The sequence below is a fragment of the Cebus imitator genome, unplaced genomic scaffold (genome assembly GCF_001604975.1).
Source record: "Cebus imitator isolate Cc_AM_T3 unplaced genomic scaffold, Cebus_imitator-1.0 Scaffold234, whole genome shotgun sequence".
Classification (NCBI taxonomy): domain Eukaryota; kingdom Metazoa; phylum Chordata; class Mammalia; order Primates; family Cebidae; genus Cebus; species Cebus imitator.
The window spans coordinates 1,688,583-1,713,871 of record NW_016107549.1 but is presented as its reverse complement, the minus strand read 5'-3'; the positions used below and the strand labels follow the sequence as shown (position 1 = coordinate 1,713,871).

Genomic DNA, 25,289 nt, shown 5'->3' with positions numbered 1-25,289 from the left:
AAAAAAAAAACCCACAAAACTTAGCTGGGCGTGGTGGCGGGCGCCTGTAATCCCAGCTCCTAGGGAGGCTGAGGTAGGAGAATCGCTTGAACCTAGGAGGCGGAGGTTGCAGTGAGCAGACATCTCGCCATTGCACTGCGGCCTGACTGGGCAACAAAAGCAAAACTCCATCTCCAAAAGAAAAGAAAGAAAAGAAAAGAGAAGAGAAGAGAGAAAAGAAAAGAAAAGAAAATCTCAGGGCTATGAAAAGGCACATCGCCATACGCAGGTATCTTAAAAGTTGGGGGCTTCTCACACCTCCCACCTTTCTCCCTGGGTTCTAAACATTAAGCTGCATCTCTTAAACCTTGGTCGTGTTGGAGGCCACACACAGAAGGCCAAGCAAACCGCAGGTTCCGGCCCCCACCCCCGACCGCGCAAGTCACAAGCCACGCCTCTTGCCCCCGCATCTCCTACCAGGCCTGGCAGAGCTCCTCGCAGAGCGGCTGTGCCTGGCGTACCCCCAATAGCCGCAGGTGGAAGCGACTGCGCAGGGCACGTTGCAGGTGTTCCAGAAAGGATTCGCACCTGGACATCGGGAGAGATAGGGTCCGATGGGTCAGGACCTGAGGGGAGTTCCAGGGAAAGTGGGGCAACGTACAGGAGAAAACGCTGGGAGTGCTGTACTCACTCAGGGCTTGGCACTCCACAGCGTTCTGGATAAGTCCTAGGGCCCGATGTCTCTGTTGTGTCCATCTCTGAGGGACAACAAGGTCCTGGCAAAGGGGACCCCTGTGAGCCAGAGTCTTGGATCCTCAGGTAAGGTTTGCGAACTGAGGCCTCGGGATCCCCCAGACAAGGGAGACCCCAATCACACATCAATCCTCACAAACCTGTAACTTAAGACCCTTCCTTTGGAATGCAAATGCAGCTTCAATTAGTAATAATAATTTCTCATTTATAATAATCAGCTTAGTATTTGTCACGTGACTGGTAGTGACACATATGCTTAATATTTTTCCTTTTTTTTGTTTTGAGACAGGGTCTCACTCTGTCACCCAGGCTGGAGTGCAGTGGTTCATCTCAGCTCACTGCAACCTCTGCCTCCCAGGTTCAAGCAATTCTTTTGCCTCAGCCTCCCAAGTAGCTGGGATTTCAGGCACATACCACCTCACCCAGCTAACTTTTGTATTGTTTGTAGAGACGAGGTTTCACCATGTTGGCCAGGCTGGTCTCAAACTCCTGACCTCAAGTGATCCGCTCACCTCAGCATCCCAAACTGCTGGGATTACAGGCGTGAGCCACCGTGCCCTGCTGTAGGTTTAATCTTAACAATAGCTCTTCGCGGTATGCTTGCTATTTCTCTTTTTGGGAGGCCAACGTGAGACTCAGAGAGGTTAAATGACTTCCTCAAAGTCACACAGCTACAAAGTGGCAGAGTTGGGATTTAAACCCAGGCAGTCTCTTAACCATCATCCTTCAGTACTATCCCTGCCTCCCACCCTGGTGGCCATGCTAGGATCCTCTCATAAGGAAATTCTAACATTGCCATGGGAGGGTAGGTGTGGGTTTCTGGGTGTTGGTGTTGAGGTAGGGTCTGGGTTGCTCACCTGCCAGGTGCAGCTTGCCTTTGCCCAGATCAGCTGCCAGCCCATGGTGTCGCTGGGACCTGGCTTGGAGTGGTCGGCTCCCTCCACAGGCTTCCAGCAGGATCCATGCCAGGGTCAGTTGCAGGACCCAGGCCAGGTTGATGGGTCGAATGTGGACCCTGCAGGCCATGTCCACCTGAGATAAAAGCTAGCAGCCATAGGGTGGGGTTCAGCCATCCTTTTCTGTGAGCTCAGGGTGGCACCCACCCGATGCATACCAAGAAGCAGTGCCAGGCAGAGTAGGGAAAGTGCAGCTGAGGAGGAAGCTGGACAGTGGCCCAGGACATTCAAATCCCAGGAGACCACCAGAGCCTGCCTCCAACCTAGGAGACCCCCTCCCATCAGACCTATGTCCTCTCTGTCCCTTTAGTGCCACCACCACCAAGCTTAGACCACAGTGGCCCTCCCCCCATCCAGCAGGATCGCCCACCTTTTTAGTCCTCAAGGGACCCCCTCTTTTCTCAGAATGAAGGGGACCTCCCTAGCTCTTCCAATCCCCCTCTCCTGTTCAGTAATTCCTCCCTCTCTACACAGCCTCCTTCCTCCCTCTTGATCCCTGCTGGCCCCTCTCTGGGTCACCTTCTTTCGGCCCACAATCGGCTTAGGGGCCACCAAGAGCTGGGCCTTTGGGACCAGGCATGGTGTGGCAGGGCTCAGGTTCTGTCACTGGGGCCCAAAGCCCCAGGGCAGAGACAGCTAGGGGTCTGTGGAGACAAGACTATCCCCTTCCTGCCTCCCGGCTTCCAGCCCCTCACCTGTTAGCTGGATTGGGGTCTAGAGGCTGCTAAGACACCTCAGGATCCAGTCGTCCAGGAAACGGGCAGCTGAAAGGGGCGTGGTTTGATACAGGGGCGGGACTTCCCACCATCCCGCCCACACTCCTGCTGACCAAAGGCTGGCCGACTTGGGGCTGGTGTGTATATATGTATATCCTTGTGTTTGCTTTTATGTTGAGCTTGTGGCTAAAGCTCTGTATCTACATATATGGGGAGTGTGTTTGTGTGTTTGTGGAAGTTGTGTGTGTGTGTGTGTAAGGTGTGTTTGTGTGGCCTACAACCTGCGTGTGTTCGGGGAACCTGTGTCTTTTGTTTGTATGGCTATGTGTGTGTTGAGCATGTATGTGTGTGTTTGTTGTGTGAAGTTATGTTTATGTGTGTTTCTTGGTGGTGGATTGGTTGTGTGGGTGCATATATATGTGTACGTTTGGAATCTGGGTGAGGATTGTGTGTCCCAAGCCATGTGTGTACAGTTAAATAAAACATAATCTTAATAAATGCGGGAAGGGGGAATGTAGGATTGGGTTGCTGTCCCTGCAAAAATGTTGGAAGTCAGTGGATAAAGATGTTTTTTCTTTTTTCTTTTTGTAACCTGGAATTCAAAGATAAAGGTTATTGACGGTGAGTGTTGACCATGAGTGAACAAGGAAATGTCGTGTGCTGAACAAGGTGTGTTTGCATGTACACACTTTTTTTTTATTTTTTTTTTTTTTTTTTTGAGACTGAGTTTCGCTCTTGTTACTCAGGCTGGAGTGCAATGGCGCGATCTCGGCTCACCGCAACCTCCGACTCCCGGGTTCAGGCAATTCTCCTGCCCCAGCCTCCTGAGTCGCTGGGATTACAGGCACGCGCCACCATGCCCAGCTAACTTTTTGTATCTTTAGTAGAGACGGGGTTTCACCATGTTGACCAGGATGGTCTTGATCTCTTGACCTTGTGATCCACCCGCCTCGGCCTCCCAAAGTGCTGGGATTACAGGCTTGAGCCACCGCGCCCGGCCTTTTTTTTTTTTTTACTTATTTATTATTTTTTTCTTTTTTAGTCCACCAGCTCATAGAAGCATGTACACAGTTTTATGCCCTTCTGAAGTTTCTGTGAATGTGTGTTGCTTGTCAGGACTCCCTTAACTCATCTATTCATTCAACAAACAGTTATTGAGCTACTGTGTTCTAGATTCTGGGGATGCAGTAGTGGACAAGAAATGAAAATTTCAGCCAGGCATGGTGGTTCACACCCGTAATCTCAGCACTTTGGGAAGCTGAAGTAGGAGGATCATTTGAGCCCAGTAGTTTGAGACCAGCCTGGCCAACATGGTGAAACCCCATCTCTACTAAAAATAATATTTAAAAAATTAGTTGGGCATGGTGACACATTCTTGTAATCTCAGCTGTTTGGGAGGCTGAGGCATGAAAATAATTTGAACCTGAGAAGCAGAGGTTGCAGTGAGCCAAGATTATTCCACTGCACTGCAGCCTGGACAACAGAATGATACTCTGCCTTGAAAAAATAAAAATAAAAGACATAAAAATCTCAACCTTCATAGAGCTGACATTCTAGGGGGAGAATGAGATGAGAAAGACATGCTTGCAGTGGGCATGGGGGTGTGTATCTATGTGTTGTATTATGAGAATAATTTGTGTTTTAGATGAGAATTTGTGTGCAACTGGACATCCCTTGGTTTTGGAACTATGTGACTGTGCTTACATTTATTTTATGTTTATATGTGTTATTTGTGTGTGTTTGCATTTCATGTGTGTATATGTCTGTGTTTCTTAAGTATGTGTTGTATGGCTGCAGAGTGTGAGTTTGTGTGTATCCGTATTTATGGATGTTTGCATGTATTTGCTGAGTATGTGTTTATACATGTATTAATTTGCAGTATGTGTGGATCTGTGTTTGTGGAGTATGTTTGCAGAGTATGTTTGAATATATGCGTGTGTGTTTGCTGGGCATGTGATTGTATGTAAGTGTTCGTGTGCCTCTCATCTCAGGGCAAGAGAGGCTTTTTGTCTGTCTCTTTTATTGCTGTACTCCCTCCTAGATCCCAAAACACTACATTGCACAAAGTAGGTGCTCAATAAGTGGTGAAAAAGTGAATAAATCAGTAGACACTGTCTCTGGGTCCCTCTGTGTGCACCCAGTGATGTGCTGGAGGCCTCCGTAAGCAAGATCTGCTGGACCTAGCTTTCCCCTGGTCCATCTTGAGGTGGTCCAGGATCCTTGTGGGTCAGATCTGTTCAGCCTCTGGGCCATGCCTCACGCCAGAGCCTCCGTACCCTCTCTCCTTCCCTAATCTGAGCCCCCGACCCTGCGCTTGGATTTCAGCACCGCGGACAGGAGCGTGCGAGGCCAGCACCAAGGAGAGCTCCCGCGGTCGCCGTCGTGACAGAGGTCGCCAGGGGCGGAGTCCCGGCCATGGACGGAGAGATGTGGGAGCAAGGGACTCAGGGAGACGGCGACACAAACGTGCCAACAAACATATAGTGAGACAGAGATAACCCAGGCAAAGGCGCGGACTTGAGACGACAAGCTCCTGGGGAAAAACACGGACCCAGGTTCGCCGTCATCCCCGTCGTCCATCAGGGGTCGCTCTTACCCAGCGACCGCGCCCTCCAGGACCTTGGGGCCAGATACTGGCCACCACCCCTTGGAAAGCCCTTCTGTCCCCCAATGCCAGGACTTGGAGTGCTGAGGGCTCGGACACTCTCCAGCTTCGGGAAGCATGGTGGGTTTGGCCTCATCTGTGTGAACAGGGAGGAGCGTCGAGGGAGGTGAAAATCCCTTTAACTGCCCCACTCTCCAACTATCAGCTAATCGCTCCTATAAATACAGACGGCCTGGCCTGGCTCCTTAATCCTGACCGTGAGGGAGGGGTCGCTAGAGGGGCTGCAGGGTTCCCTGAGGCGACTCTGATTGCGGGGGTGGGGGGCGTAATATGCATGCACATGTTTTTCTGAGGTTGCATCTCCCATGAGGACGGGTCTCCTCAGTGAAAATGTCACTCTGTATGAATGACATCTCTCCTGGAGCTGTGGAGGTCTCATGGGTGGGGACAATTTCCCACAGAGGATATGGGTTTTAGGGGTCTCTCATTGGGGGTATCCTCCCCAGGGTCTCCACGGGAATTGCCACTCTTGGGATCTTTATCTTCTGGTAATGCCTCTTCCATGGGCAGGGGAGGTGACTTTTGAGAGGAATGTCAGTCAGGGACCATCTCTCTTAGAAATGATTTTCAGGGTTGGGGGAGTTCTTGATTGGAGAGGGAGTCCCTGTGGAAACTATCTCCCCTTGGGAATGTGTCTCACCAAGGGGGTCGCCGGGGCAACGACAGTAAAGGGAATGTATCTCAGGGAGAAGTCTTCCTTTGGGGTGTTTCTTGAGTGGGGGTTCTACCCTTGAGAATGTCTCTCCCCTGGGGTATCTCTCTTTATAGGGGTCTCTTGGCAGCTTGGCTCCCATGGGGGCATCAGAAGGCTCCGCCCCCCCGACCGCCCCTTCCCCCCCAGCGCGGGCAGCGATGGCTGAGCCCGGTCTCGGGCGCCCAGACGCAGTGACGGCGCCGGGCCCGCCCCACTTCGCTCCGCCCCCGCCATCCCCCCCAAGCCGCTGCCGCCGCCGCCGCCGCCGCCGCGGTCCCCGCGGCTTCTCACTCCCTCCCTCCTCCCACCTCCCGCCGCCGCCGCCTCCCTCCTCCCTCCCCTGGCCGAAGTCGCCGCTGCTGCCGCCATGGACGATTCGGGCCTCATCCGCCGCCGGAGGCTGCAGGTACGCCGCTGCCTGGGCCCCGGGTGGAGAGCAAGAGGTCGGCGCCCTGGGCGGAGCCGGGCAGGAGGCGGGAGAACTTGCACCAGGGTCGGCCGGGCGCCCCCTCCCATGGGCTCGGGACGCTAACCGCGGGGAACGCAGTAGCGGCGCGTCCTGCCGCGCTGGGGACCCCGCCCCTCAGGCGCCGCCCTGTGATCCAGGGAGCTGCCGGAGTGGGTGCAGCCTAGCGCTCCACCTCGAGGATCGCCTGAGGGGCGCCTGGCCCGCCCTAGGGGGAGGGGGCTGCGGCCGAAGTCATCGCCCTGGCTTCTCGCCAGGCTGGGGGTGAGGGGACGCGAGCAAAGTTATTGCCCTAGGGCTTGCGCCCCTCGGGGCCACCGGCGCCGCTGCAGGTATAAACATGTTTGTGCTGCAGCCTCGCCCCTCACCACCCCAGGAGCCCCCTCCCGAGGCACAGGACGCCCTGCGTCCCCCACGCACCTGCCTGGCCATCAGGATTCTTCCTACTGCCCTAATTGGACAGGCACCTAGACAGCTTTCTCACTCTTCATTCCACCTCCTCCACTACAACATCCACCCCCCCACCGCGATCCTCAAGTCCAGCCCAGCTTGTGGGTGGGCGGGAGCGATTTTTAGCTCCTTGCAGCCTTAGACGATACTGGTCGCGAGGCTGCGCAGGCGCAGAAGGTGTGCGTCCACTGCACAGAGTGGGACACTGAGGATCGCTATGGAGTCTGGGGAAGGCGGACACGAACTCAGGTGTCAGGAGGTCCTGCCTCCAAGGTGGGGAGGGATTCTGAAGCCGAGAAGGGTCCTCTGCCTGTCTTCAGCTGCGCTTCTGAGGGGTGAATACGGAAATTCAGGGTTAATACGGAGGTTCGGTGCCAAACATCCCAGAGGGGAAGGTGATGATAGCTGCGCCCTAAGGCTCTGCCTAGGGTCTGGCCCTTCTCAGCCTCCTTGGAGCTCAGCCCCAGGCTTGGTAATCTGGAGTTCAGATAAAGCCAAGAATGGGCCCAGGCTTAGGCTCCATCCGCAGCCTGAGTCTTGGGAAAAGAGGATTCAAACCCTCACCTAGGGCTTCGTCCATTTCTAGACTCCCCCACTATTCCCGAGGTTGAAAACCAAGGGATGCTGATAGGTCAGTGCAGCAGGAAAAATGGTGATCAGACGGCAGGAAGGACCTTCCAGGCGTCTGGATAATGCTGGAACCAGACATGAGTTGGAAAACTAATTTACTTTCAGAACCCAGATGGTCCGATCTCCGGAGCCTAGGCCTCTCTGAAGTGCTCCCCGCATTCTCTCCCCCTCCCAGGGGTGGATTAGGAGAGTGGGTTCCGGGAAAAGGAAGGCAGATGAGACAAAGTTAAATAAAGTGCTGCAGCAGCCTGGCTGGGTCCGCGCCGTCGGGTCTGAGAAAAGGCAGGAAAGAGGCGGGGACTGCACGGTGTGTCGCCGCCCTCCGGGCCGGCGTCAACTCTCATTGGCTCAGCGCCACGCGGGACTTTAGACTCCTGCTCCAGACACAATCCCCAACCCGGGATGCTTCCACTCACCCACCCAACCAGAGGCGTGCTCTGGGTCCGGCGACCCCTGTCGGAGTCCCGTGCCCACTGCTTCCCTTCTGGCAGGTTAACCACTTCGCTGCCTGGATGCACCCACACACATCGTTGCAAGCTCTTAGGAATTGCCGCATCGCTGCCGCACTAGCATGCCCTGTGTACAGCTGGGATTTTTTTTTTTTCGAGAGGGAGTCTCGCTCTGTTGTCCAGGCTGGAGTGCATTGGCGCAACCTCCGCCTCCGGGATTCAAGCGATTCTCCTGCTTCAACCTCCCAAGTAGCTGGGATTACAGGCGTGCGCCACCACACTTGGCTAGTTTTTGTATTTTTAGTAGAGAGGGGGTTTCACTATGTTGGCCAGGCTGGTCTTGAACTCTCCTGGCCCCGGGTGATCCACCCTCCTTGGCCTCCCAAAGTGCTGGGATTACAGGTGTGAGCCACCGCGCCTGGGGATCTTATACATAGATAGCATCCTGAGTTCGAATGCCCTCTCTGCAGTGTCAGCTGTTAATCCTGTGCAGGAGAAGCAGAATCCACTACGCAGAGCAGCTCTGCAGCTAAGGTTGGAGGTGGCGTCTGTCTACACTGACGCCAAAGATCCGAACTTCTGCCGCTCCAGCATGACCCTTTTTTCGTCCCTAGAATGTTCGGGGGCGCTAGCGAATGGGGCTGGGTTCGAGGACTTCTTTGGCTAGTGCTTAAAAGCCCCCGTTAAGGACTTCTTCGGGTGGTGCTTAAAAGCCCCTCAATGGGCTTGCCCTCCAAGGCCGGGTTACCCGGGTCTGGACCCCCTGGGCTCTGTGGACATAAAAATCCAGGTCTTGATTTTGCTTGGGCCATTGAGGACACACAGCCAGGTCGACTGCTCCTAGCTGCGGCTCATTCACGCGAATCATGCAAGGACAGAGGGAAAACCTGGTTTGGATTACCGGTCACCGGTAGCTCAGGAGGGCAAGGCTGCCCTTTGGCCTTGCCTATATGTTTGTCTGTTGTACAAGGGGGTGGGATGACCCTGTGGCCCATCCTCTGTCATGCAGCATGTCCCTCCTTAATAACTCCTGTTCTCAAGACTTAGTATTTATTGAGTGCTTGATATGTGCTAGGCACCATGCTAAGGGGCTAGGCATCTGCATCAACTCACAAAATCCTCAAGGAGACACGGAACTATTGGAAGGTCATTTGCCAAGGTCATAAAAGGCAAAATTGAGATTTGAATCTAGGCTTTTCTGCTTTTAGAGATCCTGGAAATAGTCTAGAACAAGAGTCCTCTCCAAAGACCTTTTGAAATTCTCCCTCAAATCTTTCTATCTGCAGCCCCACTCAGCTTCCTTCCACCTCACCCTGTGGATAGAAAACAGGCTGGAAAGTGCTGCCTTTGTCCTCCATTCCTTTCCTCAGAAAAGGGGCAAGACCCCGTATCTCCTGATCCCTACAGCGACTTCCTGAGAGCTTGACAAATGGAACGTGACCTTCTTCAAATGTAGACACATAAAGTTAATAGCCACTAATTATTATTATTGTCATATTTAAAATGCCCACGTGGTCATCACCTGACTTTCCATTTTATTATTTTAATTTAATTAATTTATTTTTTTGAGATGGAGTCTCGCTCTGTCGCCCAGGCTGAAATGCAGTGGCAGGATCTCGGCTCACTGCAACCTCCACTTCCCAGGTTCAAATGATTCTCCTGCCTCAGCCTTCCAAGTAGCTGGGACTACAGGCGCCCACTAGCACGCTTGGTGAATTCTGTATTTTTAGTAGTGACAGGGTTTCTCCATGTTGGTCAAGCTGGCCTTCTAAAGTGCTGGGATTACAGGCATGAGGCTGTAATTTTTGTATTTTTTGTAGAGACAGGGTTTCACCATATTGGTCAGGCTGGTCTAGAGCTCCTACCTTGTGAATCCACTCGTTTTGGCCTCCCAAAGTGTTGGGATTACAGGCTGAGACACTGTGCCAAGCCAGCGATTTGTTTTATTTATTTTGAGATGGAGTTTCACTCTTGTTGCCCAGGCTGGAGTGCAATGGCACGATCTCGGCTCACCACAACCTCCGCCTCCTGGGTTCCATAGATTCTCCTGCCTCAGCCTCCAGAGTAGCTGGGATTACAGGCATGTACCAATAGCTAATTTTGCATTTTTAGTAGAGACGGAGTTTCTCCATGTTGGTCAGGCTGGTCTGGAACTCCTGATCTCATGTAATCCACCTGCCTCAGCCCCTCAAAGTGGTGGGATTACAGGTGTGAGCCACAGAACCCAGGCTTATTTTTTAATTTTTTAAAGCTTTTATCTTTTTTTTTTTTTTTTAATTGAGACGGTGTCTCACTCAAGCTGTGGTGCAATCATAGTTCACTGTAACCTCGACCTTCTAAGCTCAAACTATTTTCCCAACTCAGCCTCCCCAGTTCCCATTTTAAATCTCAGTTTTGAGTCACTCTACCTACATACCCCCTACCCCAACTCTGTGACTCTACCTGGCAGTCAGATAGATCTGTTGAGGTGTAGATGAGTCATTTATTCATTCAGCTTTTCATTCATTCATTGAGCATGCTAAGCTTCTTCCCGCCTCCATGCCTTTGTCCTTGCAGTTCCCTCTACCTGGAATACTCTCTCCACAGATCCTCCCATGGCTGGCTCTTATCTTTCGGCAACCAGCTTAAAAGTTACCTCCACAGAGCATCCCTCTCTGACATGTCTCCATCCCAGCCATTGTGTCATATCACCTGTTTAATTTTATTCATAAGCCACATCATTGTCCAAAATTATTTCGTTCACTTCTACACTAATCTTTAGTGCCCCCTTTACCCTCTAAATGCTAGTCCCAAAAGGTCAGAAACATTTTTTTTTTTTCTCCTTGAGATAGAGTCTTGCCCTGTTGCTCAGGCTGGTGTCCAATCCTGGATTCAAGAAATTCTCCTGCCTCAGCCTCCCAAGTAGCTGGGACTAGAGGTGCACATCACCACACCGGGCTTGTAAATTATTCACTGCTGTGTCCCTAGTGCCTATGATAGGGTCAGTATACAGTAGGTGCTCAAGACATGGTTTTCAAATAAACATTCCTATTTCATTTGCACAATCACACACTGAGATGCCAACTCACTTGCCTTTATATGGGGCCTCGCCTGTGTACTTGAGGCAGTGTTGGTCTCTGGGACTCAGGAGAGGAATCACCCGGGGATCTTCTCCCCCAAGAAATTTGGCTCGCAATGCATGGCAAAGGGTAAAAGTGACGAGGCTGAAGAGGGGCCTGTCTTACCCTGCTTCTGCTCCTCCAGGGAGCTGAGAATGCTTGTGGGCAGCAACGGCAGGTCCACGCTGACCTTCATCGTTTTGCCCCTTTGCCTTCCAGAAGGATTTGCCCCTGCCCCGGAAAAGCAGCAGGTGAGCCTTGGGGAGATACTTGGCGGGGGCTGACCGCCCCTTCAGCCGGGGTGGGGACGTCAGGCGCTTGCGCGGGCGGGGCCTGACTCGCCGGCACGCAGCAGCGCCCTCTCTCGGCCAGCCGCAGCCGCAGGGCCCTCCCCTTCCCTGCCCTCCCCTGCCCGCTGCGGCTCCAGCCTCCGCCCCGCGCGCTTGCTCCCCGCGCCGCCGCCGCCGCCGCTGCCGCACCTGCCACCATGTCGCCGCCGGGTCATGTCTGACTCTCTCTGGACCGCGCTTTCCAATTTCTCGATGCCCTCCTTCCCCGGCGGCAGTATGTTCCGCCGCACCAAGAGGTAGACCCCCGATCTCCTAGACACTGTCCCGGCCCTCCCCTCAAAAGCTGGTGCTCCGGGTGCTGTCGCAGGGCGGGGCCCGGGATGCTGCACCCAGTCCAGCTGCGCCAGAGGTGCTCGAGCAGCGCCTTCCCGCCGGGGACGGGGTTGTATGGGGGTCGATGTGGGCCGAGTCCGGGGGGATTGCACGCTGGAGACGACGGCCGCGGGGGGAGGAGGCTGCGCCACTGGGGGTTTGTGGCGCCTTTGTCTGCTGGCGCTGCGGGCTCCAAAGCCTGGTGGAGGTAGAGGAAGAAGGGGAGGCTGGGGGGCTTGGCACCCTCAGAACAATAGCCGCAGCCTGGCCTCCCCGCACCCCCATGCCGCGTGCTCCTGGACGCGCTAATATGCTCAGTCACTGCGGCTGTGGGTGAGGGGACGACGGAGGGGCTGGGGGCTCCCTCTTCGGGAACTAGGATGCTGAGGGTTAGAAAAAAGGGGGGGTTCATAACACAACCCCCACCAAGAACACAGCCTTACACTGAAAATAGTGACATACGGCATCACTAAGGACATGATGTCACACACACATACACACACCACAGCCCTAGTGGCCCAGATACACTGGGAGGTGCCACACATACCTAGCGTTGCAGCTGCCACAGGTCAGAACCATGCACAGACACACAGGGGCACCACGTCGTGTACACCTAGTAAGATGTCACACGCATGGTGATCCACACACAATTATGTCATCCAAGATGCACACATATGTGGCAATAACCTATCCATGCATCCAACAATGTCACAACACATGATATCATATCTAGGTATCGCACATACTGTGTCACACTGACATCAGGATAAACAGATGCAGAGACAGAACCATGCAAACTCACACGTTATCACATGCAAGACCCACCTAGAGGATGTCATATGTGGTGACATGTTGGGACACGGTCAGTGTCACTAGATGTTAAATTCACACAATAGATGCTACAGACACATGACACACATGGTGAATGTCACACCCAGATGGAAGGACAGTATCTGACACAGACTCAGAATGCCACAAAAAGACATAGATACATGTAGTGGGGATCATGCATCCTGGCCAGGCGTGGTGGCAGGTGTCTGTAGTCCCAGCTACTCAGGAGGCTGAGGCGGAAGGATCACTTGAGCCCAGCAGTTTAAGGCTGCAGTGAGCCACTGCGGACTGCATTCTAGCCTAGGCGACACAGCAAGATGATGACTAAAAAAAAAAAAGAAAAAAGAAAAAAAAGAAAACTGCAGCCTGCCTGTGTTACAGCACACCTTGTTATGAACAAGTGGCATTTCACACTGTGTTACAGAGACACACAGATACGCAAATTGTGTCACACAAGATAAACCCAGGTGGTGTCACACATATCACACCAGAATGCGTTTTAGCGTCACACATTGCTGAATTCATACAGCGGATGCCACACATGGATACCTACAGTGACTGTCACGCATAGACTGAAGGAAACACACTCATATCACCAATGGTGTCGCCTAGACACAATGACCATCACACATGACAGACACTGTGTCCTAAACATAATCCACACTGAGAGTTTCTCACACACATGTCCTATGCACATCGCCTGCCATACACAGGCTTGCAGAGGCCTCCAACACCTCCTCCTTCAAGAAGTCCTCCAAGCACACACGGATGGGAGATAGGCACGGATCTGAGACGGGAGGTCAGCTGGTTAGGCTCAAGAACTCACTGGGCTGCGGCCTGGCCCGCCCCTCTGCCTTGCCTTCCCCGCAGCTGCCGCACCAGTAACCGGAAAAGCCTCATCCTGACCAGCACTTCGCCCACGCTGCCAAGACCCCACTCTCCGCTACCAGGCCACCTAGGTGAGACCAGTGGCAGAGACTTGGTGGGTGCGGACCAGCCCACAGGAGGCGGGGCCTCAGGCGAGGAGGCGTGGTCACGCCACAGAAGGGTCGCGGTTTCGATGGAGGCAAACCGGATTGGATAAGGGGCGGGACCATGATTGTGTGGGTGTGGTCAGTCGCAGAGGGACGGGCACTGGTGGGCGGAGATTCAGGCGGGAGGGAACAGAAAGGAGGAGCCGTACCTGAGGGGTGGGGCCATCCCAGATGAAGGCAGAATCGGCTTGGAAGGGGTCGGACTGATTCGGCAAAGAAAAAATTTAGAGAGGCGGGGCCACAGGCGAACGGGGTGTGGTCTCCCCACAATGAGTGGGACTAGACAAAAGACAGGACAGGCTGCTGTTTGCAAGTCTCTTTAGGGAATAAGAGGCCTGACGGGATTTGCACCCGTTTCTCTCACAGGCAGCAGTCCCCTGGACAGCCCCCGAAACTTCTCCCCCAACACCCCCGCCCACTTCTCGTTTGCCTCTTCCCGAAGGTGAGTCCCTCCCCTCCGGGGAGTCAGAACCCTGTGCAGACCCTCCCCACCCACCGTCTGGGCTGCCATCTGTTCTCCTCCTGATTGCACCCGAGCTGGGGCCTGAGGGAGACCAGCGAGTGCCCCAAGGTCCCAGCGGGAATGAGCGCCTAGACTTCGAGGCGGGGCCTGTAAGAAGGCGGGGTCCAATAGCTGATCCGGAATGAGGAAGGGGGCGGGGCTCCCTTTGCGGCGGCGCGAAAGCGCGTGCGCCCTGGGCTCGGGGTTTTAGGCTCTCTGAGCCTCGCTCTCCTGGCCAGGTGTTTCCATAGCAACAGGACAGGCTAGCCAAGATGAGGTGCGCAAGCGCAGACTTCGCGATGCCCATGGAGGGACTCTTGGCCCCGAGGTGGGGGAGGACGCCTAGGGCTGTTTCTCGAGGGGAGGAATCTCAGGTTTTCTTCCAAGGGTCTCTGAGGGTTTCTGGGGTGTCCTTAAATGAATTTTCTTCAGGCCTTTGGTGAAACTGGGGGAGGCAGAGCGGTTTCTCTGATGTTTTCTGGAGAAACTTTTCTGGAAGTTTAGGCCTGTCTCTTTTTCTTTGAACTCTATTCATTCTAAAACTGGTGTCTAGACACCTGCTATGTTCTTAGGAGCTGGGCGTATGGGGTTAATGACGTCCTGTTACTACCCTCTGAGTTGAATAGGGCAGGCAGGCCAGAGAATGGGGATCATTGCAAAGACTGATGAAGGCTGTGTTGTGAGAGTCAAGGGAGACTATGGGGACAGAGGACAGCTCCCTTGGGAAAGTGGGGGAAACGCCTATTGACCATGGAATTTAGCTGCGGGCAATAGAGAGCCGGGGCAAGGCTCTAGAATTGGGTCTCACGTGTTTATCCGCAAGCGGGGAGGGCTGAGTGAGGGCACTGCTGGGAGGAAGGAGGAAGGGAGAAGTCTAATGAATGGGGTGTGTGTGTCCTTGTAACTATGCAATCTGTGTGCTGGTGTTTGTGTGTGTAATTGTGACTGTGTGAGGGATCACATGCCTATTCAGTGGCATGAGTCTGCGAGTGTGAACATGTGTCTGTAGAACTGGAAGCATCTGTGAATATGTGAGGGAGCATGCCAGGTGTGTTTCCAGGTGAGTGTGCAATCTGTGTGGGTGTAAGCGTGTGTGAGTGTGTGGCTCTGAGATAATAAACGCAAAGTCACAGTGTTCACTGTCTCTCTCTTTTTTTCTTTTCTTGAGACGGAGTCGTGCTCTGTTGTCCAGGCTGGAGTGCAATGGCTCTATCTCAGCTCACTGCAATCTCTACCTCCCGGGTTCAATCAATTTTCCTGGCTCAGCCTCCCAAGTAGCTGGGATTACAGGCACCCACCACCACGTCCAGCTAATTTTTTGTATTTTTAGTAGAGACGGGTTTCACCAGATTGGTCAGGCTGGTCTCACACTTCTGACCTCAGGTGATCTGCCCGCCTTGGCCTCCCAAAATGCTAGGATTATAGGTGTGAGCCACCACACCTGGCCAGTGTTTATTGTCTCACAGCCACACACTCACAGGTGCACATCCCAATGTGTGTTGTGCACTCACATGATCACGTGCCAATGTGTGTCCCTGTGAGTGTGCATCTGCATTCGAGTGTGAATGAGTGTGTCGTGTGCAGATTTCAATGTGTAGTGTGAGCATGGGTGTCTGGAATGTACATCTGTGTGAATGTGAAAGTGTAGAGTATGTTTGGGTCAGTCTGTGGGTCTGAGTCTTTCTGTAAGCTCAAGTGTCAATAGGTGAGTGCATGTTTGGTCTTGCACATGTGATTGTGTGTTAATGTGTGTGAGTGTGATATTTCGGTCCACGGATGGGACAGTGAATATGTGTGGCTGTCTGTATTGAGGAGTCATGTGTGCGTGTGCCTTGGGTGTGTGTGAAGTGTGAATGTGTGCACTGCTAGTATGTGAGCCTGACCTGATAGTCGTACCAACATTAATGGGTTTGGCTGCAACAGTGATTGTGTCTGAGTGCCCGAGAGTGTAAGGACATAAGATCCTATGTCAGAGTGTGTGTGGGGCTGGGAGGGGTCTTTCTTTTCTGAGAAGACCCCAGAGTCTCCCTCTGAGAGCTTTCTCATGGAGTGTTCACTTGGGGGAGACTTCTAGAATGTCTCTGGAAAGGCTTCATTGGGCAGGGACTTTTCCACTTCTTGGTGTCCACTCTGGATATTAAGAGAGGGGACCATGGGGAGGAGAGAAGGGATGGATCCTCCCACCAATTCCCTGTGCCTGCCTGGAAGAGTCCCTCTTTATCCCCTTGATTCTGACGGCCTTGAGGAATCTCAGAGTGCAGATATGTTCCCCAGCCCCCACCCTGGCCGTGGCCAGTGGCTTCACCCACACCCTGAGGAATGGGGGCACCGCTGGGGCCTGGTGGCTTCTGAGCACCTTGGCTGGGTTCCAGGGCGGACGGACGCCGGTGGTCTCTGGCCTCTCTCCCTTCATCCGGCTATGGCACCAACACACCCAGCTCCACCGTCTCGGTGAGTGTGGCAAGTGGGTGGAGTGGGCGGATGGGTAAGGAATGCAGGGGCCCCTCCAGCCTGAAGACCCACACCCAGCAGTCCAGGCTGGGCTTGATTACTATTTAGGGCCAGGCACAGTGGCTTTTATGCCTGTAATCCCAGTGCTTTGGGAGGCCACGGCAGGAGAATTGCTTGAGCCCAGGAGTTCAAGACCAGCCTGGGCAACCCTTGTCCCTATAAAAAACTAAAAGTTAGTTTGGCATGTTGGTACACACTTGTGGTCCCTGCCATTTGGGAGGTTGAGATGGGAGGATCGTTTGAGCCTGGGAGGTCTAGGCTACAGTGAGCTGAGATTGCACCGCTATCCTCCAGTCAGGAAGACAAAGTGAGGAAAAAAAAAAAGAGAGAGAGTTTGGGTTTCCCCATTCTTCAAGAGTGTCCACTTGACTATCTATTAAAGAGTTATGGGTCCACCCCACCCAAAGCCCTATTCTCTGCCCTGAACACATTTCTGGGAGGGCCCTTCCTACTCATTTCTGACTCACTCATTTACAGCTGGTGGCATAAAGCTCTGTGAGTTAAGCCATTTACCCTGATGTCAGCAGCTGGGCTGCGTCTGTCCACAGCTTTCACCCAGAGTCCATTTGCTCACCCCCTGCAATACCCAAAGTCTCTCCATCTGCTCCCTTTTCTACCCATGCCCATGGTTCCCTTTTCCATCCGTTGGCACAACGTTCAGCAGACATTTATTATGAGACTGTCATACAGGCGGGTTCTATAAGCCAGGCCAGAGTGCAAATATTCCCGCAGCCCTCATAAGGGAAGACGAGCCAGGAAGAAGGCATCCACAAAATAGAATGGTCAAAACTTTGGGTTTTTTTTTCTTTTATAGAGATGGAATTTTGCCATGTTGGTCAGGCTGCTCTTGAACTCCTGACCACAGGTGATCCACCCATCTCAGCCTCCCAAAGTGCTGGGATTACAGGCATGAACCACCAGGCCCAGCTAGAACGGTCAGAACTTTGATGCAAGTAGCACAAGGTGAAGTGATAGCAGAGGAGAGGCATGTGACTCAGCTTGGGGGGTTGTCAAGGAAGGCTTCCTGGAGGAGGTGACATTGAAGCCAAGACAAAGGACCAGCAGGAGTTTGGCAGGTGGAAGAGAGGGAAGAAGAGTGTTTCAGGTAGGGGGAACAGCATGGTGCAGACGTCTAGAGAGCACAGAAAACTGGCAGTGTTTGGAAAGTTGAAAGTAGCCTTGTGTGGCTGGAACTTTGGGTTGCAGGGGAGGAATAGAGATGAGGCAGCCCGTGACCCTGATCAGGCTGGAACCTTGTCAGCCAGGGCAGCGAGGGAGGCTTTATTCTAAATCCAGTGGGGGAGCCATGGAATGGCTGTATTTCTTTATCTAAATTATACTAAAATTTCAGTTTGATGGCTGGGCACCGGTGTCTCATGCCTGTAATCCCAGCACTTTGGGAGACTGAGGCGGGTGGATCAGAAGGTCAGGAGTTCAAGACCAGCCTGGCCAAGATGGTGAAACCCCGTCTCTACTAAAAATACAAAAATTAGCCAAGCGTGGTGGCGGGCGCCTGTAATCCCAGCTACTTGGGAGGCTGAAGCAGAGAATTGCTTGAACCCGGGAGGCAGAGGCTGTAGTGAGCTGAGATCACACCACTGCACTACAGCCTGGGTGACAGAGTGAGACTCCATCTCAAATAAATAAATAAATAGATAAATAAAATTGTGATTCTGTAGACTACAGATAATGTACACAATTTAAAAAATAAAAGAGATGGATGGGAAGTGAGAAATGTGATGTTTAAAACTATTGTTCTGGCCAGGCACAGTGGCCCATGTCTGTAATCCCAGCATTTTGGGAGGCTGAAGCATGTGGATCATTTGAGGTCAGGAGTTTGAGGCCAGCCTGGCCACATGGTGAAACCCCATCTCTAGTAAAAATACAAAAATTAGCCGGACATGGTGGTGGGCACCCGTAATCCCAGCTACTCGGAGGACTGAGGCAGGGAGAATTGCTTGAACCTGAGAAGTGGAGGTTGCAGTGAGCCAAGACCACACCACTGCACTCCAGCCTGGGAGACAGAACAAGACTCTGTCTCAAAAAAAAAAAGATATTTGGTGGGGCATGGTGGCTTACACCTGTAATTCCAACACTATGGGATGTTGAGACAGGAAAATCACTTGAGTTTGAGACCAACCTGGGCAACTGGGCAACATGGTGAAGCCCTGTTTCTACCAAAAAAAAAAAAAAAAAATTAGCCAGGTGTGGTGGCTTGTGCCTGTAGTCCCAGCTTCTCAGGAGGCTGAGATGTAAGGATTGCTTGAGGCCAGGAGGTGGAGGTTGCAGTGAGCTGAGGTCAAGCCACTGCACTCCAGCCTGGGGGACAGAGAAAAACCCTGTCTCAGCCGGGCGCGGTGGCTCACGTTTTTAATCTTAGCACTTTGGGAGGCTGAGGCGGGCGGATCACCTGAGGTCAGGAGTTCAAGACTAGCCTGACCAACATAGTGAAACCCCGTTTTAAAAAACAAAAATAAAAACAAAAAACCCGTGTCTCAAAATAAAATAAAGTAAAATAAAATAAAATAAAAAGAAATAAAGCAAGAGGAGGGCCAGGCATAGTGGCTCATGCCTGTAATCCTAGCACATTTTTTTTTTTTTGAGATGGAGTCTCACTCTGTTACCCAGGCTGGAGTGCAGTGGCATCATGTTGGCTCACTGCATGCAACCTCTGCCTCCTGGTTTCAAGCAATTCTCCTGCCTTAGCCTCCTGAGTAGCTGAGATTATAGGCACCTACCACCACACCCAGCTAGTTTTTAAATATTTTTAGTAGAGATGGGGTTTCACCCTGTTGGTCTGACTGGTCTCAAACTCCTGAACTCAGGTGATCCGCCCACCTTGGCCTCCCAAAGTACTGGGATTACAGTCATGAGCCACTGTACCAGCCCTCAATCCCAGCACTTTGAGAGGCCTAGGTTCCTGCTTGAACCTAGAAGTTGGAAGCCAGCCTGGGCAACATAGCAAGACCCTGTCTTTGCAAAAATAACATAATTAGCCAAGCATGGTGTAGTCCCAGCTACACAGAAGGTAGAGGTGGGAAGATTACTTGAGCCCAGGAATTTGAGGCCTCCATGAGCCATGATTGCACTACCTCACTGTAGCCTGGGTGACACAAGACCATCTCTCTCTTTTTTTAAATTTTAGATACTTTTTTTTCTTTTTGAGACAGAATCTCGCTCCATTGCCCAGGCCGGAGTACAAGGGCATGATCTCAGCTCACTGCCACCTCCGCCTCCCGGGTTCAAGCCATTCTCCTGCCTCAGCCTCTTAAGTAGCTGGGATTACAGGCACGCACCACCATACCAGGCTAATTTTTGTATTTTTAGTAGAGGCAGGGTTTCACCACGTTCCTCAGGCTGGTCTCAAAGTCCTGACCTAGTGAATTGCCTGCCTTGGTCTCCCAAAGTGCTGGGATTACAGGCTGGAACCGCCACACCTAGCCCAATTTTATATATATATATATATATATATATTTTAAGAGACGGGGTCTATAGGGTCCAGCCCTATAGGGTTCTGTGAGCCCCTCCCTGCTGGTGCAGAGATGAGAAACTATAGAAATAAAAGACACAGACACAGAGATAGAGAAAAGAGTTTGGACGTGGGGGTCCACTGCCAATCAAAGCTTGGAGACCTTCAGTGGCACCGAGTGCCTGGACACTCTGACTTTTATTGAGTACAAAGCAGGGGGCAGGGAAGATAGGGTGAGGTACTGGTGGTCGGTGATAGGGTCAGGTCAATCACGTATCTCGAAGATAGGGGGCCCAAGACTTTCAAGTAGCCGAGGAGAGGAGAAAAGCTGATGCTTCAGCTCTCTTTGCATATTTGTCAGAAATATCAAGGACACTAAGATTATGTTACTATTATTAATTCTTTTTTTTTTTTTTTTTTTGAGATGGAGTTTCACTCTTGTTACCCAGCCTGGAGTGCAATGGCCTAATCTCAGCTCACCGCAACCTCCGCCTCCTGGGTTCAGGCAATTCTCCTGCCTCAGCTTCCTGAGTAGCTGGGATTACAGGCATGCGCCACCATGCCCAGCTAATTTTTTTTGTATTTTTAGTAGAGACGGGGTTTCACCATGTTGACCAGGATGGTCTCGATCTCTTGACCTCATGATCCACCCGCCTCGGCCTCCCAAAGTGCTGGGATTACAGGCTTGAGCCACCGCGCCCGGCCTACTATTATTAATTCTTATTTTTTAAGAAAAAGAGAAACCAGGTGCAGAAGCAGGGCGTGAGAGTGGGCATGGAACGGGACCGCTGAAGCACAGCATCACATAGACACAGTTAAGCCCCCGGATGTCTGCGGGCTTCCCTGACAATGTCAGGCCTTGCCACAAGAGCTTGGAGAAGCGGAGTTTTCTCCTAAATCTCCCAGGAAGGAGAGGTCTCTGTTATTTTGGACATCTCCTCCCCTCGCTGGCTAAACAGTGGGTGCTTTCCCAGCACTGGCGCTGCCGCACAGCCGAGGCGCCCTCCAGCAGCACTTACGCAGGCGTGCCAGAGGGCTCAGAGCATCTTGCCTTAGGATCGCTTTGTTCACAATGTCCCCTCAGTTCCATGCTTCATAACCCAATAGTCATTAGTAAAATCAAAGGTTATATTGAGTACATATCTTTATGATTGTATGTGAGTAACTATAAGATTATATGTGATTATATAAAGGAATAACTATGTGCCTACATTTCTAATCTTTTCCAAATCAATATTTATATGGGAACAGGCTGAGGCTTTAGACCCTTGACATGGCACTTGCGGAGTTTCCCCCATACAGGGGTCTCACTGTGTTGTCCAGGCTGGAGTGCGGTGGCTATTCACAGGCACGATCCCACTATTGATCAGCTAGGGAGTTTTGACCTGCTATGTTTCCGACCTGGGCCAGTTCACCCCTCCTTAGGCAACCTGGTGGTGCCCTGCTCCTGGGAGGTCACCATACTGATGCCGAACTTAATGTAGACACCCCATCAGCATAGTGCACTACAGCCCAGAACTCCTGGGCTCAAGTGATCCTCCTACCTCAGCCTCCCAAGTAGCTGGACTACAGGCATGTGCCACTGCAGCCGGCACCCAGCCTAATTTTAAATAATTTTAACAAATAGAGACAAGGTTTCACCATGTTGCCCAGATTGGTGTCAAACTCCTGGTCTCAAGTGATCCTCCTGCCTTTGCCTCCCAAAGTGCTGGGATTATAGGTGTGAGTCACTATACTCAGTGGAGACTCTGTCTCTAAAATAATAATAAAAAAAATAATAAAGCAAGAGGAAACAAGATAGAGTAGGGATAGGGAATAAAGGGCGTCTGTTCAGAGGAGGTCTTCCCGAGGGCTGACATTGAAGCAAAGATTTGAAGGATGAGAAGGAAGAATTCATAGTAGATGTGCTCCAAGCAGAACAGCCACTGCAAAGGCCCTGAGGAAGGAGCTTGCCTGGCTTGTCCAAGGACCATCAAAGAAGCCACTCGGCTGGGTGGGGTGGCTCACTCTTGTAATCTCAGCACTTTGGGAGGCAGAGACAGATGGATCACCTGAGGTCAGGAGATCAAGACCAGCCTGGCCAACATGGTGAAACCCTGTCTCTACTAAAAAAACTCCTCTTCTGAACAGAGGAGGCTCATGACTTGATCCAAGCTTTAACAGACTCGCTGTCTCCACCCCTGTCTGTCCCTGTCCACCTGTATGTAGCCAAGAGTCCCAGCCAGGACCCTGGATCCAAGAATCATAAATCAGGTCCTGATCCTGGCCTTGCCCAGTGGCCCCATCAGCCCTGGGAGTCCCAGCTCAGGGTCCCGAGCTGTTGGGGGGCCCACGGTGGCTCTGACCCCGGCCCCGCCCCTCTCCCCAGTCCTCCTGCTCCTCCCAGGAGCGCCTGCACCAGCTGCCCTACCAGCCCACGGTGGATGAGCTCCACTTCCTCTCCAAACACTTTGGGAGCACCGAGAGCATCACAGACGAGGATGGTGGCCGTCGCTCCCCAGCCGTGCGGCCCCGCTCGCGGAGCCTCAGGTGAGCAGGCATCCCTTCTCCTTCGCACCAAGGTGGTGATCTGAGGACTGGTGCATTGAGAGACACCTGTCCCCGCGAATAAAAGGGTTACACCTGGGGGCGGGGCGGGCCTCTCTGCGGGCTTAGAGACAGGGAACTGGACAGAATGGGCTTCTCTCCCCGCAGCCCCGGGCGCTCCCCCTCCTCCTACGACAACGAAATCGTGATGATGAATCATGTCTACAAGGAGAGGTTCCCGAAGGTGAGGCGGGAACCGAGGCAGTCGCAGGGTGACCTGGCGGCCTGGACTCTCGCTCGCCTTATCCCCGCGCGCCCCCTGGCGGTCTCCGTGCGCAGCGTGGGCTCCTGGCGGCCACAGCCTCCGGGCACAGCCCCGCGCCCCTCCGTCCCTCCCGCAGGCCACCGCGCAGATGGAGGAGAAGCTGCGCGATTTCGCCCGCGCCTACGAACCTGACAGCGTTCTGCCGCTGGCCGATGGTGTGCTCAGCTTTATCCACCACCAGATCATCGAGCTGGCCCGGGACTGCCTGACAAAGTCCCGCGACGGCCTCATCACCACCGTCTACTTCTACGAATTGCAGGAAAACCTGGAGAAGCTCCTTCAAGATGTGAGTGCACAGGGAGGCTGGGCCGATCTCAGGCTTGGCACCCCCAAATGTGCCCAATGCACCCCTTGCTTCACCCCACATCCATTCAGGGAGCTCCTACCACGTGCCAGGCACTGGCGCGGAGCTGAGGACTCAGGGGTGGAAGTGTTCTCTTCCTGAGTGAAGAGGCAGGAATTTCACCTCCCTGATTTCCTTTAGGTCTTTGCTCAAATATCACCTTCCCAGGTGGCTTCTTAGGTGGCCCCTAGCCATTTAAAATATCAAACTCTGCCGGGCACGGTGGCTCACACCTGTAACCCTAGCACTCTGGGAGACCAAGGCGGGTGGATCACCTGAGGTCAGGAGTTCAAGACCAGCCTGGCCAACATGAGGAAACCCCATCTCTACTAAAAATACAAAAATTAGCTGGGCATGGTGGCAGGCACCTGTAATCCCAGGTACCTGGGTGGGTGAGGCAGGAGAATCCCTTGAACTTGGGAGGCAGAGGTTGCAGTGAGTTGAGATCATACCATTGCACTCCAGCCCGAGCAATAAAAGCGAAACTCCGTCTCAAAAAATAAGTATATAGAAAACGCCATCTCAAAAAATAAATAAATAAAATAAAATATTAAACTCTGCTCACTTTTATTACCCACTTTCTCCTTAGTTTCTCCTTGACACCCAGCACCATCCATCATACTGTGTATTTTTGCTTATTTTATTTCATGTCTCTCCTTCTCCAATGTCAGCCACATAGGTGGTGGGGGCAGGCGGGGTGTTTTGTGTTCTGTTCACTGCTATGTCCCTGCTATTTGGAACGATATCCAGCACAGAGTAGGTGCTCAACACATGTTGTGTTCGTTGATGCATGAATATCCATTTGCAGTAGTGTTCACCTGCAGTCCCAGGTACTTAGGAGGCTGAGGTGGGAGGATTGCTTGAGGTCAGGAGTTTGAGACCAGCTTGGGCAATATAGCAAGGCTTCATCTCTAAAACAACAAAACAAAAGTTTTAAAAAAATCAGCTAGGTGTAGTGGTACACACTTGTTTACCCAGCTACTTGAGAGGCTGAGGGAGGAGGATCACTTGGTGATTCATTAATTCCACCAATATTTATTTATTTATTTATTTATTTTTAATTTTAATTTTTTTGGAGACAGAGTCTCACTTTGTCCCCCAGGCTGGAGTGCAGTGGCACAATCTCAGCTCACTGCAACTTCTGCCTCTCAGGTTCAAGCAATTCTTATGCTTCAGCCTTCTGAGTAGCTGGGGTCACAGGCACCCACCACCACACCTGATTAATTTTTGTATTTTTAGTAGAGACAGGGTTTCACCATGTTGGCCAGGCTGGTCTCAAACTCCTGACCTCAGGTGATCCACCCAAAGTGCTGGGATTACAGGTGTGAGCCACCTCGCCTGGCCCCTACCGATATTTATTAAGCACCTACTTTGTGCCTGGCCCTAGCCTAGACGCTGGGAAATCAACTGGAAATAGAATAAAAATTGTCTTTGGTTGTGGTTTTAATGAAAGCAAACTAATCAATAATATTTTCATTGAAACCACTGGAATTTTTTTTTTTTTTTAGAGACGGGGTTTCAACATCTTGGCCAGGCTGGTCTTGAACTCCTGACCTCGTGATCTGCCCACCTCTTCCTCCCAAAGTGCTGGGATTACAGGCATGAGCCACCTCACTGGGCCGAGCCATTAGACATTTTTAAAGACATGTTAAAACACGTATAGGTTGATACACTTTTTTTGCCTCAAGTTACAGTATGGCTAGGCACAGCCTGTTGGATTCTGTCTTTATTTAATTTTCTTTCTTTTTTTTTTTTTTATAGATGGAGTTTCACTGTTGTTGCCCAGGGTGGAGTATAGTGGCACCATCTCAGCTCACCACAACCTCTGCTTCCCAGATTCAAGCGATTCTCTGCCTCAGCCTCCCAAGTAGCTGGGATTACAGGCATGCGCCACCATGCCTGGCTAATTTTGTAGAGATACAGTTTCTCCACACTGGTCAAGCTGGTCTTGAACTCCCGACCTCAAGGCGTGAGCTATGCCTGGCCCTCTTTCTTTTTTTTTCTTTTGAGATGGGGGGCTCTCTATATTGCCCAGTGTGATCTTGAACTCCTGGGCTCAAGCAATCCTCCTGCCTCAGCCTCCTAAGTAGCTAGGATTATAGGGATGCACCATCACATCTGGCTTAAATTTTGATATTTTGCTTATGATAGACTTTTGGCACTAATTTTAGGTTTTTCAAGTATTGCAATAAGATATTAGCTCTTTCTTTCTTTTTTTTTTTTTTTTTAA

At 52.1% G+C, this 25,289-nt stretch overlaps 2 protein-coding genes and 1 long non-coding RNA gene across 9 annotated transcripts in view; 2 read left to right on the top strand and 1 right to left on the bottom strand.

The window, feature by feature from the left end:
* Nucleotides 1-2,492, bottom strand: part of RTBDN (retbindin) — a 5,270-nt gene extending 2,778 nt beyond the window's left edge. Inside the window, exons 1-4 of one of the 4 annotated variants that reach the window (XM_017497791.2) lie at nucleotides 2,384-2,492; nucleotides 1,590-1,776; nucleotides 671-755; nucleotides 457-567 (exon numbers count right to left, since the gene is read on the bottom strand). In XM_017497791.2, coding sequence (XP_017353280.1) covers nucleotides 457-567; nucleotides 671-755; nucleotides 1,590-1,758 — 365 coding nt within the window. In that variant the 5' untranslated portion in view covers nucleotides 1,759-1,776; nucleotides 2,384-2,492. Of the gene's footprint in view, nucleotides 1-456; nucleotides 568-670; nucleotides 756-1,589; nucleotides 1,777-2,058; nucleotides 2,363-2,383 lie in introns of those variants that run through there. The other 3 variants (XM_037727577.1, XM_037727576.1, XM_037727575.1) reach the window with 3 other exon arrangements.
* Nucleotides 711-5,256, top strand: LOC119466851. The gene is made up of 2 exons (XR_005195341.1): nucleotides 711-798; nucleotides 4,730-5,256. It is a non-coding gene; the product is annotated as an uncharacterized LOC119466851 (long non-coding RNA).
* Nucleotides 5,257-6,083: 827 nt separating this feature from the next.
* The window catches only part of MAST1 (microtubule associated serine/threonine kinase 1), a 45,769-nt gene continuing 26,563 nt past the window's right edge, over nucleotides 6,084-25,289 (top strand). The window contains exons 1-8 of one of the 4 annotated variants that reach the window (XM_017497780.2): nucleotides 6,084-6,169; nucleotides 11,076-11,107; nucleotides 13,220-13,308; nucleotides 13,750-13,825; nucleotides 16,258-16,336; nucleotides 22,234-22,394; nucleotides 22,560-22,635; nucleotides 22,793-23,002. In XM_017497780.2, coding sequence (XP_017353269.1) covers nucleotides 6,131-6,169; nucleotides 11,076-11,107; nucleotides 13,220-13,308; nucleotides 13,750-13,825; nucleotides 16,258-16,336; nucleotides 22,234-22,394; nucleotides 22,560-22,635; nucleotides 22,793-23,002 — 762 coding nt within the window. In that variant the 5' untranslated portion in view covers nucleotides 6,084-6,130. Of the gene's footprint in view, nucleotides 6,170-11,075; nucleotides 11,108-11,254; nucleotides 11,443-13,219; nucleotides 13,309-13,749; nucleotides 13,826-16,257; nucleotides 16,337-22,233; nucleotides 22,395-22,559; nucleotides 22,636-22,792; nucleotides 23,003-25,289 lie in introns of those variants that run through there. The other 3 variants (XM_037727574.1, XM_017497779.2, XM_017497781.2) reach the window with 3 other exon arrangements.